Below are 20050 nucleotides of genomic sequence, written 5' to 3' on the forward strand. Positions count from 1 at the left end.
TGTCTAAATCATTGGTTTCCATATTTAATCCTGGAGGCCTCCTGTAGCTGCAGGTTTTTGTTTCCAACCAGTTTCACAATCAGTGAAGCATTTTGCCTTTTCTTATTATGCATTCAGAATAGTATAACAGTCTGTGATTTATGTTTATAATAAATGTATTTTTGTCATTGCATTTAAATCTTTTGTAAAATTCAAATTAATTCACCCTTTTTGCTACCTTAATTGTATTCTTTTTTATAGCATTTTATTAAATTTATTAAAATCAAATACCATTCCATACAAGCAAGTAATATTTTACAAAGCTAGATCTGAATTAAATCAACCCCCACCCATGAGAAAGAGAGCAAGGCCAACAGAATAAAACTTTCATATTAGGAAAAAAAAAAATAGATAAATGAATAAAATAGAATAAAAAAGGGAAGAGAATCTGCTTCCTCAATTTTAATGTTTATTCAAGTAATGTATAACATCAGTTACCCACTGACTTAAAAGAGGTGGGTTAGGAATCTTGCAGTTTGGCAAGATAAGTCTACGCTCCAATAATGAGGTAAAGGCAATTACAGTTTGTTTGTCCTTGTCTGCCTTAAGTTTTTTCCGAAATGGAAGTACGCGGGAGGTGGAGAAAATTGGGCAGGTTTTGTTTAGCAAGGTTTCTGATTTGGAGGTAGTGAAAGAAATGTGTTGCTGGAAATTTAAGTTTGGAGTGTAATTGCTCGTAGAATGTGAAGATGTTTTCTTTGTACAGATCTCTAAGTAATTTAATCCCAAATGTTTTCCAGACACTAAAAACTGGGTACATTTGAGAAGATGGGAGAAGGTGGTTATCATGCAGAGATGCGACAGATAAAAGCCTCTCTATATTGAAGTACTTCCAACATTGGTTCCATATGTATATTCCATAGTGAATGTAGCACAATTGGGTTGTTAGTATATTGTCGATAACTATTATTTATTGGGGTACAAAGCAAGGAATATAAAAAAGTACTGTAGCATTTCATTTCTATTGTGGACCAAGCTTGTGTATATTAATTTATGTGTGTAAATGTCCAGGTTTTTATAACTTGTATATTTACTGCTCAGTAATAAAACTGAAAGTTAAGTAGAGCCATACTGCCTTCTGCCTTAAGTCTTTGTAAGGTCGCCCTTTGGAAACATGGATGTTTTGAATTCCAAATAAATGAGGTTATGACTGAATCTAACTTCTTTAAAAATTATTTATTGATGTATATTGGAATGCTCTGAAGTAGAAAAAAAAGCTTAGGAAGAATATTCATCTTGACAGTGTTAATTCTTCCAGCTAAAGTGGTTTGAAGGGTAGACCATCTATGCAAGTCTTGCTTAATTTTTTTCATGCAGATAGAAAAATTTTGTTGATAAAGAGCTTTATGTTTACTTGTGATGTTTACCCGTAGGTATTTAAACTAATCTGTAATGATAAAAGGGAAGGTGTCTAATCTAATGTTGTGTGCTTGAAAATTCACTGGAAAGAGCACGCTTTTGTTCTGGTATACAGTTGGCACACAAATGTTAGGGCCAAACCCAAAATTCTCCAATGTAGTGAAAAGGTAGTTCCATTCCACCATATCAAATGCCTTTTCTGCATCCAATGATAATATGTCCAGGGTGTTAGACTTACATTAAACAGGCGTCAGAGATTGGAAGATAAGTATCTGCTTTTAATAAATCCAGTTTGGTCTTGTGATAATACCGAAGGAAGCACTTTCTCAATCCTTCTAGCTAGGACTTTGGAGAGTATCTTAACATCATTATTCAGAAGTGAGATTGGTGTGTATGATGTACATTGTAATAAATACTTATTTTGCCTAGGAAAGACAGTAATTAATACTTGGCGAAAAGTTTGAGGTAGAATTTAATTGTCTCTTTCATCTGTAAGTGTTGGTAATAAAGGGGGAGCAAACTTTATTTGAGAATTTTTTTTATAAAATTCATCAGGGTAGCTATCAGGGCCTGCTGCTTTCCCACTCTGAAGTGAGTTTATAGCATCTAGTAATTCTGGTTTATCAATTCCTTTGCAATGAGAGTATCTAGTTGTGATATCTGTAATGTATCCAAAAACGCATTAGGTTGTGTTTTGTCTTCTTTAAGCTGAGTAAAATATAAGGACATATTTATAAGGAAGTAGTCTCTATATGTGTGCATTATATTTTTATGGTCAACGATTTTATCTCCGTCTGTTTTGATAATTGCTGGGATTGCATTGTGAACTTCCTGTTTGTGGATTTGTTGAGCTAAGATGTTATTAGCCTTCTTTCCATGTTCATATTAATGATGTTCTGATTTAAAAATGAGCAGCTCCATTTCTTTTGTTGTCAAGAGGTTGAGTTCTGTATGTAGAACCTGTCTTTTCCTATGAAGTGCCTCATTTGGACAACTGGTATGCTCTTGATCTATTCTGGCAAGTTCACTGATTAGTTCTGATACCTTTTTGGTTTCCAAATAATTTTTGTGGGAATTATATGAAATAATCTGTCATCTTAAGAAGGCCTTCGGAGTTTCCCAAGGAATTCCTGCAGAGACCTCTAAGGATGTATTTGCCTCTAAAAAAATCTATTTGCTTAGATGTAAGTTCTATACAGTTTTCGTCTGGTAAAAGAAGTATAGTAGAAGACACCAGCAGCGAGATTAGTATGTGGGGCATAGTGATTTAATCATAGAAAAGAAACAAAGAAATAATCAATTCTTGAGAAACAGTGATTCACTGGTGAGTAGAAGGAATATGCTCTTGAGTTTGGGTTTAGAAATCTCCAGGGTTCTGATAAGTTGTTTTTTTAGTGTTAGTCCCCAGCCATTATAATTTTATGAGTGTTCGCATTAGGAATGGATACAAATGCGTTTTGGATGAAGTCATTATCATGCACATTGGGTGCATAGATATTTATCAAAATCACTTTACAGTTAAATAAATTACCCATGTTGATCACATATCGCCCTTCAGGAACAGATATTACATCCAATACTACAATGAGATTGTTCTATGTATAAGAATTCCCACACCTCTAGTTTTCTTTTTAAAGCTGGAATGGAGTATTTGGCGAGTCCAGTCTCTGTGCAGCCAAAATTGGTCCTTGCTTAATAAGTGAGTCTCCTGTAAAAATATTTTAGCGTTTAGACCTGTTAGGTGAGAGAATACTTTCTTTCTCTTTAATTCAAAATTGAGACCTTTAACATTCCGGCTCAAAAAGTTAAGTGTTTGGTTATGGAGACCCTGCTTCTGAACTTTTGCTGTCATTTTGTAGTCTTAATTTAAGATAGCACATTATTACAAAAGACCTTAATTGCCAATCTTTTCCAGGAGATATTCCCATGAATCCTATTGTTATGTTGACACTTATAAATATAAGGATCAAAAGGATAGATTTGAAATAGCTTGTGGTCTTTCTCTCCCACCAAGTACCCCCACACCCCTGATTTTGACTTCCCATGTGAGGTTAAACCACACTTCACAAAGTCCCAGTCCTCTGAAATACCCAGAGACAGAGCACGTCCAAAACAAAACAAGCCCCTCAGCAGTGGAAAGGTGAAAGTTTCAGTAATGTTGATTTGTTCAGGTCCACAAAATATTTTAACAGTGGTCTTAGAAAAAAAAAAAAATCAATGGTTTTAGAAATGTCAGGTGTGGCAGAATGAAAACACCAAAAAGCCATGGAATTAAATAACAGGTTTAATTAACAACAGGAATTGGCTTCTAATTAAAAAAGTGGTTGGATAAGAACTGGCTTGAGTTTGAAGCTTCAAGGTAGCTGATCATCTTTGGCTCACTTCACATTTCATTTTTGTTTTGGCTGCCATTTAAGGAAAAAACAAGCAATTCAAAGGACTGCTTCTTAAAAAAAAGCAAGGCAGTTAAAATGAATGGAAATTAAGTCAATCAACAATAGAAAATTTTCAATGATTAAGAAAGTCACAGGAAGGAAAACCAACAGCAACTGTAGCCCTCCAAAACAGAAGTTGGAGACCCATGATATAAAATTAATCCTGTTTCAAAGCCAGGAAGTTCATGTGTGGTCCTTGAAGAAAATTTCACCGTAACATACTCAAAAAAAGCTCTTTAAGCCAGAGAACTTGGGGGAAGGTATAAGTGGCTGAAAGTTAAAGCAAATAGACTTGCTTTGTTTTATAAGAATGAACCATTGTCTTCCCTGAGCCTAGAAGACTGAAATCTTTAGCAGAACAGTAATTGGTGCTTACTTTATGCCTTGTGTTCCTACATGTGATTTCAAACAAAAGCATGTCTATAACTTGAGAATAAGACATTTATTAAAAAATCTGTGTGTTGCTCAGTGGAATAGACCCACATGGTCACAATATAAAGACAAACAGCTGAACAAATATATAATTTTAGTGTTTTTAAAATACGGGATACATTGGTAAAGTGCAACTATTGGTTTTAAGGTCCAGTTAAGAGAGAAAAACTGTGCTGAATTCTTAGCTTCATTAGAGCACTGGAAAAATTGTGACAACAACAGATATTTCAGCCCAACAAGTGTATCCATTGTATTGATCTAAATTGTCCAAATTAACATCATGTAAATATATAAAGGTCTCTAAAATCTTGCTCTTCACCACATCACTTGGTAATTTATTCCATGTGTCAATGATTGTTTGCATGAAGAATCAATTCCTAACATTTGTGTAATATCTGCCCTTGCCCTAGCCCTAAACCTTGACTTAGACTCCACATTTCATGATATATAACATCCTATTAGCTTTCTTAATTGCTTTTGTACACTGACTAGATGTATACAGTGATGAGTCTACTATGTCTACTAGGTCCTTACACATAAGGTGTACTTTCAAGTTTCAGTGCACCCAATGTGTATTCATTTCTAATATTTTTACTTCATACATGTAATACCTTACCTTATTATTTCCTAGCTGCAAATCTTCAGGAATTTCCTCATTGTGTAGATTTTTTCAAAAAATATGTACAAAGTGTGTACTCATGAACTTCCTTAAGCACTAGAGGATGGAATCTGGTCCTAGTAATTAGTTAAATTTCAGCATATTTAATCAAACCAGTACTTCTTCTTTATGGAAAACACTGACAGATACCACATAACATTTTGGTGTTGTGCTGTGTAAATGAAGATGCTGCTGTATAAACTGGTACACCATTGAAATCATGCCCTTACATACAGTATAAATGTAGCTTAATGCTAAACAACGCAAATATAACAAGGATAGCAACATTTTGCAGACTCCTGAATTACTGGATGTCAGCTCAGCTTCACACTACACGTCTTGACTTCTACAGAGATATCAATCATATGTAAGAAAAGGAGTCTTGTGGAAGACCTGTTTCACAGAGGTGTGTTTTTGAAGAATGTTACAGTGAATATTTGGGTTTGAAATGTTGAGTGTTTGCCTTGCATTGTTTTATTTGAGATACTCAGTGTGAACAATACCAGAGACATTACTTCAAATGTAATACAAAATGGTAAATAAAGGCAATTCACATGTAGCATATAATAGACTCATCACTGACTAAAAGTTTTCAAAAAAGAGGAAAACCAGCATTTTGTCATGCACTGCTTAGACAAACACAATTTGCTGTATGACCTACATTGTACAGAATCGGTGACATTTACTATCAGACCCCATTATATGAAGGTGACATTTTTATCTAAGAGTGATTTATAGTTTTATTTTTCTAACTGTACAGCATATGGGTTCTTATCAGGTGAAATAATACTTTACTATAACAGGTTCTCACATTGAACATTGTTAAGATCCTTTGGCCATTTGAAAATTCCTTGTGACTCTAAACATTAGTCCAAATGGTATTCTCTTTAAATTTTGTGGCATAAAACTTTTAATAATGATTTTCTACAACTGAAGTCTGACAAAACTGAGATCAAAGTAATCAGCCCACAACAGTACCTTGGTCGCCTAGGACCTAACATTACATCAGTGTCAAGGAACTTAGGTTTTTTTTTTGTTTTGTTTGTTTTTTTGTTTTGTTTTTTTACTTTAATTTGAATTTTGAGTGTCATGTGAACAAAATGTTTTTACCAATAAATAAACATTGCCAGGTCATGGCTTCATTATCATTTGAAGACACTGAAAAGATTATTCATGCTTTTATCCCATATTATCAGAATTATTATTATGACAATGCAGTGTTTGAGCTCTTCTAGACTTCTTACAAGGTCCAAATGCCATGATCATGTTTGTCCAATTTTAGCACCATTTCACTGACTTCCAATTCAATATAGAATTTATTTTTTAATTTAATTGATTACTTATAAGGCTTTTCATGGTTTATTGCCAATTATGTTATGAAACTGCTGACACCCTATCAAACAATGAGACCACTAAGGTCATCTGACCAAAGCCTACTTGCTGTTCCAAAGTCTAGACTAAAGACAAAAGATGTCAAAGTGCAAAGGGTGTGAAAGCATATTGTGTGATGGCCACTAGACTTTGGAACAGCTTTCCATCAAGCATTAGATCAGATGATTCTGCAGCAATTTTTAAGTCTCATTTAAGAACATATTGTTATCGCATAGCATTTCTTAATGTTTCTTAATTTTTATGTTTGCCAGATGACTTGTTAGTTGATCAGATTAATATTCTGATTATATTTTATTTTTTTAAATCATTTTACCTACTATTCATTTTATTTTTACTTATTTCCTTTGCTGGAGTTTTTATTTGTTTTATTTTGTGTTTTTCAGCTTTCCATGTGAAGTTAATACAAATAAAGATTATTATTATTATGGCTATTCATGTAAGTATTCAGACCCTAAATTCAGTACTTTGTAGAGCCCCCTTTGGCAGCAAATTACATCTTTAAGTGTTCTTGGGTAAATATCTATCTGGACTTGGGTAGCTTATCCTCATAGTTCCTGTCAGATCCTCTCAAATATCATTAAGATTGGATAGGAAGCATCTGTAAATTGCCATCTTTCAGCTCCACAACACATGTTCTACAGAGATAAGTATGGGGTTTGGCTGGGCCACTCAGGGACAGTCAGAAATTTGTCTATGAGCCACTCTAGAGTTGTCTTGGCAATATGCTTCAGACCATTGCCATGCTAAAAGGTGAATTCTCACTTGAGTCTGAAGCCACTCACACTCTGGAGCAGATTTTCTTCAACGATCTCTCTGTAAATGGCTGCATTCATCATTTCCTAAATTCTAACCATTCTCAATGTCTCTCTCCCTGTGAAGACCCCTCATAGCATGATGTTGCCACTACCATGCTTCACTGTAGTGATGGTTTTAGGCAGTTGATGAGTAGTGACTGGTCTTCGTCAGACCTAGTGCTTGGAGTTTTGCCCAAAGTGTTCAGTTTGTCTTATCAGACCAGATAATCTTTTTTTTCTCATGCTGTCAGAGTCTTTTGAATACTTTCTGGCAACATCTGATTGATGGAGTGCTGCTGAAATGGCCATCCTCGCAAAGTGTTCTCCCATCTCAGCAAAGGATTTGTAAACGTTTTAGAAACATTACAAATATTTAGACAAGAACAGACCATTCACCCTAACAAATCTTGCCAGTGCTATCCACTTAATTCCTCTTAAATTAACATCAGCTCAAGGTTTTGAAGTCCTTAAAATTCCAACTGCCTACTACACTACCTGGTAACTTATTCCATGTGTCTATGGCTCTATGTGTGAAGAACAATTTCCTAATGCTTGTGTGAAGTTTACCTTTAACAAGTTTCCAACTATGTTCCCATTTTCTCGTTAAACTAATTTTAAAGTAAAAGACACGATCCACAGTACTAATTCAATTCATAATTTTCAAAGCTTGAATCATGTCACCTCCTCTGTTAGAGTAGCCATTGGATTTTTGGTCACTGCCAAGACCAAGGGCCTTCTTGCTTTGTTACTCAGTTTGGCAAGAAGGCTAACTTTAGAAAGAGATTTTGTGGTTCCAAAATTGTTCCATTTCACAATTATTGAGGCAACTGTTCTTCTAGGAACACTCAAAGCTTTAAAATGGCTGTACACACTTTCCCTGATCTACTGTATATAATATGACTCAATATATTTTTATTGCAGAGGTCTAGAGATACTTCCTTGGACATGGTTTGCTTTTGTCCTACATGTGAATTGTGGGACCTTATATACACAGGTGTCTGTATGTCTAATCACAGGTGGACTTCAAAAAAGTTCTACAATCATCTTAAGGATAATTGAAGTAAACAGGGTATGAGTAGTCTCACGGGGCCAGATTCTAGACTAAGAAAACACATCTGAGGACAACTCATTAAAAAGTCTGTAGTGAATAGAGTTGAAATTTGCCACTAAAGGGTTTCTTCCAAAAAACACGCCAAATTTCCTCATGTCCATACATTTTATACAGCTTGGGTGCAATCCAAAAACAGAAGCAAATGAAATTGAAAGTGAAACTGAACAAATGACTTGACATTGAAAGAAAATAAAAAGATACAATTGCTGCTAACAGTTAAACCACTAAGGTAACACAAGGGGTAAAGTAATTTATATATCTTTTGGTCATTTTGGCAATTGCATCACTCCATATAACAACAATAGCAACTAGTTTTTAGTGAGGTGCAGTGGTCTATATTTACAGTATATGCTACATGTTAAAGTGTTACAATGATATTCTGGTATGGCATGTTTGGCATTTAAAATTAGACAGATTGGTTAACTTAACTGTACAGCTACGTCTGTAGTCTTTGATAATGCTGAAGTGTCATTCAATATACTGTGAACCAAAATTAACTTCTTCTGTATGAGAGGCTAATTAGGCCATAAATCATATGTTTGGTTTACATGTGAACACTATTGGTTTATGAATATTTACTATCGATTTGTGTGCATTCTTAATTGGTTTGCGTGTGAACAATACTGTTTCATTCATATGAACTATATTGGTTTGTGTCTGTATATTATCGGTTTGTGCGTGAACTATATCCGTTTGTATATGCATAGCACTGGTTTCCATATGAACTACATTGATTCACATGTTTTCGTACAAAAATATATGATTAACGGCCTATTTAGCCCTTCATTACTTTTTTTGGTTTTTCATTAAAAGCAAAAGATAACAACACCTCTTTTCTCCTCTTTTTATTCAGTATGATGGCAAGCAACCCTTTCAACATGAATAGATATTGTACAGTAATTTTTTTTGCGAACATAGCTGCCAGTTCTTTCTTTGTGCCTTTGTACCTGTTTACATGCACACACATAACTGGATTAAGGTGAATGACACATTTAAGGCAGAAACCTAATTCCCTAAAAATCTGTGTTTACATAGGAAAGTACTCTTCTGGAGTTCTTCTTTGTAAAATACACCAACTTCATTAAACTACACAAAAAAGAGTTAAATGTTATCATTGTCCAAACCTTGAATCTGAAAATAGGCATTATGCCTGTGATAATTTTGTTGTGTTTTATAAATATGTTTAATCAAGTTGATGCTTTATTTATAGGTTTATGTTACTGTAATATATGCATTACACTCTTTTCTGTTTGGCTGTACAATAGAGCCGTGTAAAGGACCCAGTACGTGTACTTCTTTCCTTACACCCATTGCTTCGGGAATAATAATAATAATGCAGTTATTTTTACTTTAATAAGGTACGTATTACATTAGGTCACTCTTTATGTGATGTTTTGGTCATGGAGGGTTTATCCATTATAATCATTGACTTGATATTAGTTGGACAATGTTGAGCAGAGCACCAACACTCTTTGCTATTTAAATCACCGTTCTTCTTGGAGCTCCACTTTCAGGAGGCATTGGATTGGTTTAGAAATGTTGTGGTTTTAATTGTTCCCACTCACATTTACGCAGAATTCACTAATTGTTGTCTCCAGACATATATATTGTACATAGTGCTGGATGTAGGCACAAGCAAAACAAGCTACAGCTCAGGGCCTCAAAAAATGTTACAATTCTATTTTTGGTTTGATAATATTAAGTGTTTTTTATGTGCTGTAATTTTAAATAAGTAATCAGTAAATGTATTAATTTGAAAGTAATTTGAAATTTTCACTTTAAATACCATGCTGCATGGTGGTGCTGTGGCAGCACTGCTGCCTCTCAGTAAAGAGGCCAGGGGTTTATGTCTGCTCCAGTTTCCTTCCAATGTCTAAAGACATGCATGTTAGGTGAGCTGGCAAAGCTAAATTGACCATGGTGGGTGTTTAGTGTGTGCATACTGTACAGTATGTGTATTCGCTCTGCAATAGACTGGGTCATTCCAGGGTTTGTTCCTGCCTTGCACCCTAAGTTAACTGGGATAGGTTCCAGCACCCCATGCGACCCTGGTCTGAATTAAGCAGGTTAGAAAACGACATGAGTTTAAATACCTTACTTTTAAAGAAATAAAAAGCATATACTGTATATGTTTCCAGTTTTTTGTGTGATCTAAGGTGCTATTTTGTTATGCAGCTTTGTGAGACCTTCTGGTGTAATATTTTAACAAGAAATGTCCGAACTTTATATAGCTTAGGGCATCACCAACTCTAAATCCGACACTAATTGTATGTCTGTTTCTATAAGACTAGGGCCAAATTTTGGAGTGCCAAAGCAAAAAGTCTGAAAACAAGAGGTTTCAGTCTTTGATTTTTAATACATTTCCAAACCATTCTGAAAACTGTTTCACTTTTTCATTATGGATTATTGAGTGTAGATTGATAGGCAAAAATTGAAAATATATCAGTTTATGATTAAATCTACAACACAATAAAGTGTACAGAAAGTGAAGAGGTCTGAATGCTTTCTGAATCTGCTGCACATGAAATTAGTTTCCTTAAAAGGAAATATATTTAGTTGTTGTTTAGGTTTACAATATTCAAAACAAATGTCAAAGTTATTCATACTTTTCTATTTCTACTCAGGATTCATCTTGAATGTTATTATAACTTGGTCAGAATGTGAAAGAGCCAGAGAAGTTAGAGAAATGAAGATGACCTGCAGATAGCAGAAAGGGGCAAGTTGAAATATATGGAAAACACAAGCCAAGTTTGAGGAACCAGGAAAGCTAAGGTTCAGACATGGGCATTATTTATACTCATATGACAATACCAGACCTGTCAAAACAATGTCAGGAATTTTTTTCCTTTGTTTATAAATTACATAAACAGTCTGTTACAGGAGAAAGTAGGGTGAAATGACACCTTTTATTGGGTAACTAAATAGATTACAAATGCAAGCTTTTAAGGCAGCTAAGGCCCTTCATCAGGCAAGGTGTCATTTCACCTTACTTTCTCCTGTATCAATATATGGCTAACACAGTACAACACTATACTGCTGTGGATAATAACAGTCTGTGTGATTCCAACTCACCTCTGCTTAAGTTTACTAAGTAAATAATGCAGTAAAGTGGTATAATTACTCATTATTCTTTGAAAGCCGGAAAAGCCTGGTTGCAGACTATTATCCTCCACCAGAAGAGAAACACCTCATTCAAAAATTCCATGTTTTTTCATATAACTATTACTTTATTTTCAGAATAAGCTTAACAAGAAATATGACTACACTGCTTGGGTCCTTGTTTTCTGACTACCCTAATTAATCAATATACCAATATCCTATGATCTGTAAAGTGAGCATATCAGCATTTTTCCATGTATTCTTTGTCTTTGTAAAATCTACATCTCATTATTTATATGTATTTTCATCATGGTGGTGACATCTTCTTGGCTTTTTCTGGTATTTGACCATTTTGTCGGCCCCTTGACTACAGTTATGCCTGCCATCTAACAGTACTTGTCTATTCCCTGCCAAAATTTTTAAAATTCTAAGATTCAATTCTTTCTCATTTATTGTTTTGAGGTGCCACTTACAAATCCTTACAAATAAGATCAACAACATAATGTAGCTGAAAATGTTTCCCATAGAATGCAATATGCATATACAGAATTGGCTGCTATTTGATAGTTGATATCAAGAGCTTTGGATACACACTTCACAACTAGCAATATACAACCCCATAATAGGTATTTTGATACATGTATAGTCATTAAGTAATGTTTATTGTAGCATGTTAAAAGTCTTGATAAAAGTTGTATCATCTTCACAGTCTGCAAGCAGATGTTTTCACTTTTATTGAACTGACAAAATACCCCTAACAAGCAACAGAGGCAAATGATATACAGGAATTTTATTCTGCTTATTGATTTATTGTTTTAAATACCTTTGTTATTTTGTCTTATTTTTGTTTATTTTCATTAACTATTTTTTGATGAAGAACTTTGTGTTGGCATACTTGTTCAAGACAATGGTGCCATATTGAGGTGCTCTCAGTCACTGTGTTTTTTCATGTATGTCTTAATAATGTGTTAAATTATAAATAAATTAATATATTTCATGGATACCTAAATGACCACTTCTGTGATATGCTTTGTACAACTTGTCGTAGAAGGTTTTATTAATATGTTTTTAATCTAAAACAATCTTTATTAGCCAGCTGTTTTTAATGTTTACTTTTAGATCATGATATGGATTATGGGTTACATTTGAATAAAATATAGAAAATACTCCTACCTTTGTGAAAATATGTCTCTGTATGGGCTACCATGTTGAAGGGCAATCCCATATCCCCTGTCAGCAATTGTATTGCCAACTGTATAAAAGGAACAGTCCGCATCATTGATGGCCACATACTCCAGGACAGCAGCGTCCCACACGAAGGCAAAATTTCCATACCGCACCTGACAAAGAGACAGAAACATGCAATTAATGCTAAAATGACAAGAAGAATACTCTGTTTCTTACATTAGCAGTTTACACTTTACACTTTAATCTTCATAGACGTTATTTTATTATTGCTCAAGTTAATTTTGCATTTTGTTTAAATAACATGAAATATAACAAATTGCCTTAATAATATAAAAATATTTAAATTTCATAAATGTTTTTATTATATATAGAGATTCATATTTAAAATTCACAGCTTGACTACCAATCACAGAGCAGACATAAAGAAAAAACACAGTGTAGTAGAGTATGATTGTTTTATCTGTATTACATCATTAGCTATTGTTATGCTGTGAAATTTGGTATACAAGTTGATAAATATTTTGTATGTCTTTATTTGTAACTTAGACAAAGCAATGTAATATTTGTGCTGTATCAGCGGTTGTTTGATATTTGGCTGACCACTCAATTTTAAGGACTGGGTCTTTGTAATTTTATGACAGGATTGGGGGAAGTGCCAAAACCTAGTCTGGCAAGTGATTCTCTGCACGACTCAATCAACCCTCATAGGATAGCCAAATTACCTAGCTGGCAAGCATCGTCTGTAGCATTATGTTCTATTAGTGAAAGGATTTGGACAAAGATTGTATAAATTTGGTTGTTTTACCCCTCTTTATCTCTCTCACACCATCATGATGAAGGAGCATTTCACACAGTCGACTGAAAAAGACTACACTAAGAAGCACAACTAGAGACATTTCATGTAACTAGCATGTTTTTGTGCCATCTAAAACTACACATCAGCATTTATCAAGTTGTATGGTTGCCAATATTCACATGTACTTTGCTTATTGTTATTATTAAATATTACCAACAAATTATTTAAAGTTGTAACTTAACTCCTGCTTGTCTTTTGCGCTATGTAATTGCCTGAGGTTATAGATGTAGACAGGAAGGTGTTGAGAAGTTATAAAGTACAATACCTTATAAACAGTAATAAGTGTATGGGATTTCAGGCATTCTGACAAAGGATACACATTAACAATACAAAAGGGTAAAGTAAAGTAACACAGAACTCTACCAAGACAAAACACCTATGAAATTGAAAGTTATGATTAATTTTACTTAACTACTACTACCTAAGGTTTTGTAAATTCATACCTCCTAAAGACCAGCAGTTATAATTATAGAAAGAAATTAAGAAAATACACTACTTCATATTTTATAATACAATACATTTACATGTATTTATTTCTGCCTAGTCTTTATTAAGTCCTAGTAGTTGTGTTTACCAGTATTTTTTATGTTAAAAATTTGGAAAACAAGCAGCAGTTCTACTTATGATATTAACAAACTATATTACTGCAAACCAATTATTTCCTGAAACAATCTACCTATGTTAAAGGGCTTTGTAGAATAAACAATGTCATTTCTGGATTTACCTAAAGGCTTAAACTTGACCAAATCCAAATAAAACGTAAAATATTAAATTTCTTGTTTTCATCTGTCTGTTATAGATGTGTGTGAATTCAGTCAAGGAACATACCATTAACCATAGCAGCTTTCCTTGTTCACTTAATCAGAGGCAGTGCCTGTTTCCTGTCAATCATTAAAAGATTTTGACCAAGTTTTCTATGAAAGCAGAAGTGCTTCCTGCAGACTGTCCTTGTCACAAAAACGTAACCTTAGATTTTCTAATAGTGGTTTGCTTATAAGGAAACCATTTATTTCCTGAAATAAACTACATGATGTTAAAGGGCTTTGTAGAATAAACAGTATCACTGCTAGATTTAAGTAAGGGCTTGAACCTGACCAAATCCAAATAAAATGTAAAATATTACATTTCTTGTTTTGTGGTTTGCTTGTAAAGAGCAGCAGGTTTAAGAACTATTTTACTCCTAGAGCAAAGCATTTTTAATTTTGTTACTAGTAGGGATGTTGCTAAATGTTAAATTATGTATTACTGTTTGTGTAGTGTTGTAATTATTTTCCATGTATTAATCTTGTGTATTTCTGCAAAAATATTGGTTGCAAAATATTATGTCTCTGGATCTCTGTAACAGTGTCTTCTGTACTTTCATTCTGGACAAAATTCCCATCTGGGATAATAAAGTCTACTTAACCTAACCAGACCTAATTCCAAGAGCTAAGTATAAAGAAGTGGTGAAATGGCCATTGCTGTTATGCACCAAAAATGGAATGCTTTACCAATGTTGATACGTCAGACTAATGCCGTGGAACACTTTAAAAAACATATAAACAAACACTTTTTAAATTTGTCCTTTTCATAGCTGCATTTTAGTTGTACTTCTGATTAATTACACATGCATCTATGTATAATAAAAATGAAACCATTATTAACCTCTGGTTTTCTCTACTTTCTTTTTCATTTTTCCTGTGGTGGCGTTTTGCACAACAACCACCTAATCAAAGCACTGTGCAGCCCTCTGGTACATAAACTAAAATTCCAACTGCCAACGAGACCCACTGCAGTAAATCTCCTTGGAGGAAGTCTTAAAAACAATAAGGAACTACTTAAGTACATTTATTTATGGGGCTGGACAGTCACTTGGCCTTGAAACCCCAGTTGATTATATTTTTTTCTCCAGCCATCTTGTCCCAGAGTGTTTTTTTCTGTCCTCCCCAGCCATATGGCCATAGTATCAGACTTATCTTTAGAGACTTAAAATTAAATCTATTTACAAGAAATGTACTTTTTCTATTACCTGTAAACTTATTTGAAATGTGTACTGATTTATTCTTATCTATTAGTTTTGGTTTACTATTTATTCTTATTCTAATTTATTTTTATTTTCTTGTAATTTTTTCTTTGGCATGCTGTAAAATGCTTTATAATGCTTTATTTATACATAAATGATACTGTTTTTAATTTTCCTGGCTTTAATCTAACAGCACCATTTGGAAATGTGGATGAGGAGTTGGTTGGATGGTTGGTTAGTTAGTTATTTAGTTAGGTAGGTAGGGAGGGAGGGTAGGAAACTTTATTCATCCAAAGGGGTAAATTTAGGTTTAGTTAGGTACAGAAGCTCTATAAATAAATACTATAACAAACAATAATGACCCTCCTGAAATACACACAAAAATTACCAAATGGAAAGAAACATTCTGACTTGACTAAATATACATGTATAAAACTGTGACAGTCACAGTTGGGCCTTTATAAAGTTATATCACCATAGGCATAAAGCAATGTTTGGCACACTTCTGCTGAATAATTTGCTGGCTCAGTACTTAATGATAGTGTGTCAGAAACATGATATGCAGCATTGTTCAAATAAAATTTTTTTCATTCTTTCTTTCACCATTAATTGCCGTTTCAGAGTGTGTACCTTAACTGAGTCTGCTTTTTTAATTTGTTTGTAGATTGGGGGGAGGGGGGGTCTCTTGAAGTGATGTTACTAGCGAAGACAACACAGCATATAAGAATTGAAGCGGTGATCACAGAGTTGTAGAACTTGTAAAGGATGTTACTATCCACATTAAAGGAGTGTAATCTTCTAAGAAAAAAAGAGTTGGTTCTGCCTTTTCTCATATAGTTTTTCAGTGTTACTAGATCTGTTAAGCCTGTCATTGATGGTGACCCCTAAGTATTTTAAAACAAAAAAATTTCAAATAAACTATTTTTTAATTTCTTTTATTTATAGATTATCCTTCTTAATGGAGGATCAATTATATGTTTGAAACTACACTTAAAACTCGAAAAACAGGTATATGTTGTTAGACTTTCATAGATTTCTTTTCATTAAGACCTCAAGTGTTAGCACAAAGCTGAGTACATAAGACTAAACTTTGACTTTTTCTTGTTTTATGTGCATGGTTGTATTGACTTCTTGATGAAAAGTTAGTTATGTGCATGTTTAAATGTTCCTGATTTGAATTACTCTGTTATCAGAGAATACAGACCTAAATAGATTGTTTCTTTAGTACTTGTCAATTAGACATATTTTTTAGCTGTAAATCAAGACTTCAGAAGTGTAGAAGTCTTGATGTTTGATTTTTGGTAATTCACAATATTAATATTTAGCAACGTTTGCAATGACCTTTTTGATTGAATTGCTTTTGGCAGCTTTTTTCATAAACCAAAAAAAACTTGGTTATAAATCAAGGGAAAGTTAAATATGTCTAAATACATTACACTATAAAAGCAAATCTTTTTTTGCCACAAAGTATATATCCTAATATTATTATTTTATATTGATTGTTTACAAAAAATTCACATCTTTGCAAGTGAGGCTCCGTGTTTTGGCTTTGGTTAGGCTATCTTAGCCTTTACATACAGGGGAGGAATTAATTTAAAAAAGAAAGAAGTACACCAAGTGAGAGACAGAAAGCTCCCTTGACTTTATTTAAAACAAGATGTGCTCTTTGATGTTTTTGCTGCACAAGCTGACATTGTATATAGCCTTATTGATCAGTCTGCCAACGGTCCGACTTCTTTTACTTTGCTTAAATGTTCTCTCTGCTTTAGGAAATGCTTTACCAAAAGACGTACAAAATGACCAATGATTCACTGAAAATTGTTTGCTCAAGATTTTCTTCAGCCACATGCAACATGAATTATACAAATTGAAAGAGTTATTATCCTCTGAAAATTTCAGAAAAAATTAGCACAAATTCCATTAAATTTTTTTTTCTTTTTTTCCCAAAAAGCTATGGAAACCAGTAATTTATTACTACAAATCTGTCATCAGTCCCAACCATTTCAATGTACTAAAAAACACATACACTAAAAACTATAATTAGAAAAATGTTAATTGCCAGTATCCCCATCATGTATTTTATTAGGTCATTTGGAAAAATGTAAAAAAGAGCTAAAAGAGCACACAATTGCAGATATTCATGATACAGTAAAAAAACATATTCAGGGTTTTCTAGCTTTTGGTGTCAACATTGTTTGTGAAGATGCAGATGCTTTGGGCTCTTTTTCTAATTTACAGAAAACAATTTAAACAAAATGTAAAATACAAAAGTGAAATTTTGTACACAATATTGACCAACCTACATAGTCTCATTACTAAAAGGGCACTTTACTTATATCAACAGACTTAAAGCTGATGCTCATAGTGTCTAATGCTTAACAACATGCACACACTGCTTTCAGGTGTCTTTACAACTGAATGCATTTTCAAACATTTTTTCCTACTATAGATCCATGCTGATGCTGATCTAATCTAACTTAGAATTAAATTTAAAAAAAAAACAACAACAACTCTGCACATTACAGGGAAATAAAACTCAGATCATATTTCCTGTATTTATTGGGAAATGTTATTGATGAATGTAAAATGCTTTTGCTTGTTTTTATATTCTTTGAATTTATCCACACTTAGTTCCAACTCAGCACACACATTCAGATTACACACAGTGTCAAATGTGTGAGTGTACCATGATTCTTATTCAGAACAATTTAAAGAGAGAACCAGGGAACTACATATGTTTAATACCACTACTAAACCCTTTGTCTCTCTAAACTCCAGCCAGGAAAACTAGGATCCAGTTAAAGAACAACAGTGAACCAAGTTTAGTTTCTGCTGTCACTCCTGACCCTTCTAGTTCCAAATCTTGCTTATGCTAAAAGAAAATGTAGTCTGGTCACTGAAGAGGGTGCACTGGTTCATGCACTATCCATATAATCCTTTCAATACTAATTTCATCCTATTGAGAACTGCATAAATTATGACACGTGTTGGAGAAACTGACCATTGCTCTTTTTACTAGGCTTTTACTGGCATACAAAGCTTTCACTAAGCACAGTTTTGGCAAAGATTCAGAAAACGGGTTTTTCCCCACCCCCATATTCCTTAAGGACATTTATTTGAGTTGCTGAGCTAATCTAGTCTTTCCATAGATCTACAGCTAGACACCATTTAACAAGATAGCTTTCTTAATTTAATCTGACTATAAGTGGTATTAATCAAAGATAAAATGACATGTGTAAAAATTTTGTCTGATCAGAAAGTTCCTGTAAGAACTTTCCTATTATCCACAACCTCATACTTATTCTGCTAAACCACTCAGGCACCTATGTTCAAGTTTTGACCTGTACTTTGAAATAAACTCTAATTCAATCAGTAAACCTATTCTTTTCATTAAAAATGAGGTGCATGTCTCTCTTTATACTCTTTTTTTGGTACTGGAAGTTCTTTTGAGCACTGGCACTAGGTCAGCATCCAAACTCTTGTCCCAGAAATAATTACACTTCTCCCTGTGTTGGGTTTGTGTGATCTTATTTACAGTGTCATCTCCAGACAGAGGAGTAGCTTCAGTGACAGACTTTTGTCACTGTCCTGTTCCACTGACAGACTAAAGAGATCGTTCCTCCCCCACACTATGCGACTCTTCAATTCCACCCGGGGGAGTAAATGCGAACATTAATTTTATTTTAATTCTTTTCATTTTTATTACTATTTAATTTAATATTGTTTCTTTGTATCAGTATACTGCTGCTGGATTATGTGAATTTCCCCTTGGGATTAATAAAGTATCTATCTATCTATCTATCTATCTATCTATCTATCTATCTATCTATCTATCTATCTATCTATCTATCTATCTATCTATCTATTTTACTTCTAGACCTGTTTTTCTTATTATTGATTATTCTCACCATTGTTCTGGTGATGCTATTTTGTTTTTTGTGCGATCACTCCTATTTTTTGACTGTCTTTGCATGGCAGTGGTATTGCTGTTTATGGTTGCTATTTCCATCAGATGCTCAGTATTTAAGAAGACAATGTACTGTACTTACTATCCAGGCTTTCAGGTCTGTGTCTGTTTACAAAACTTTCTCTTTAGAAGAGTGGAAGTTAAATTTTCCAAAAAAATAATCTAATGTGAGGATACTGTATTGTTTGTGCAAAGCAACAACAAGTTTGAAAGAAAACGAGATCAGGAGATGGCAAAGAGAAAATAGAATTTATGCATGGGTCATAACTGAGAAATCAATAATTAAATAACAAAGCTCAGGGTGTGTGGCCAAAATCGTACTCAGAGAACAGATCAGTAAGTCTTAAAGCAAAGAAGGAACTCGTAACCTGTCCCAATAAACACAAGATGTGAAATGTAGCCAGAGAACAGAAAAAGTCATAAACTGGAAAATTAAAAAACTAATAATAACACAAAGGCTTTTTTTTTCTTTTTTTACAAATTCAAATCTTGGATGATTAGATAGATAGATAGATAGATAGATAGATAGATAGATAGATAGATAGATAGATAGATAGATAGATAGATAGATAGATAGATAGATAGATACTTTATAGGTACACATGGTGCTGACTCTTTAAAATGTAGCATTGGTGATGTTGTGATATATGTCCTCTATAACTGCTTCCCAGCAATGGGAAAAGGTGCACACTACCACATGCAATCTTCTTTCTTTGAA

General features: G+C 33.7%; 1 protein-coding gene across 2 annotated transcripts in view; it reads right to left on the minus strand.

The window, feature by feature from the left end:
• grid2 (glutamate receptor, ionotropic, delta 2) overlaps nucleotides 1-20050 on the minus strand; it is a 2157968-nt gene that overhangs the window by 19502 nt on the left and 2118416 nt on the right. For both annotated transcript variants that reach the window (XM_039751125.1, XM_039751126.1), the window contains one exon: nucleotides 12493-12659. In XM_039751125.1, the coding sequence (XP_039607059.1) occupies nucleotides 12493-12659 (167 nt within the window). The remainder of the gene's footprint in view (nucleotides 1-12492; nucleotides 12660-20050) is intronic.

Source organism: Polypterus senegalus, chromosome 4 (assembly GCF_016835505.1).
Source record: "Polypterus senegalus isolate Bchr_013 chromosome 4, ASM1683550v1, whole genome shotgun sequence".
NCBI lineage: Eukaryota > Metazoa > Chordata > Cladistia > Polypteriformes > Polypteridae > Polypterus > Polypterus senegalus.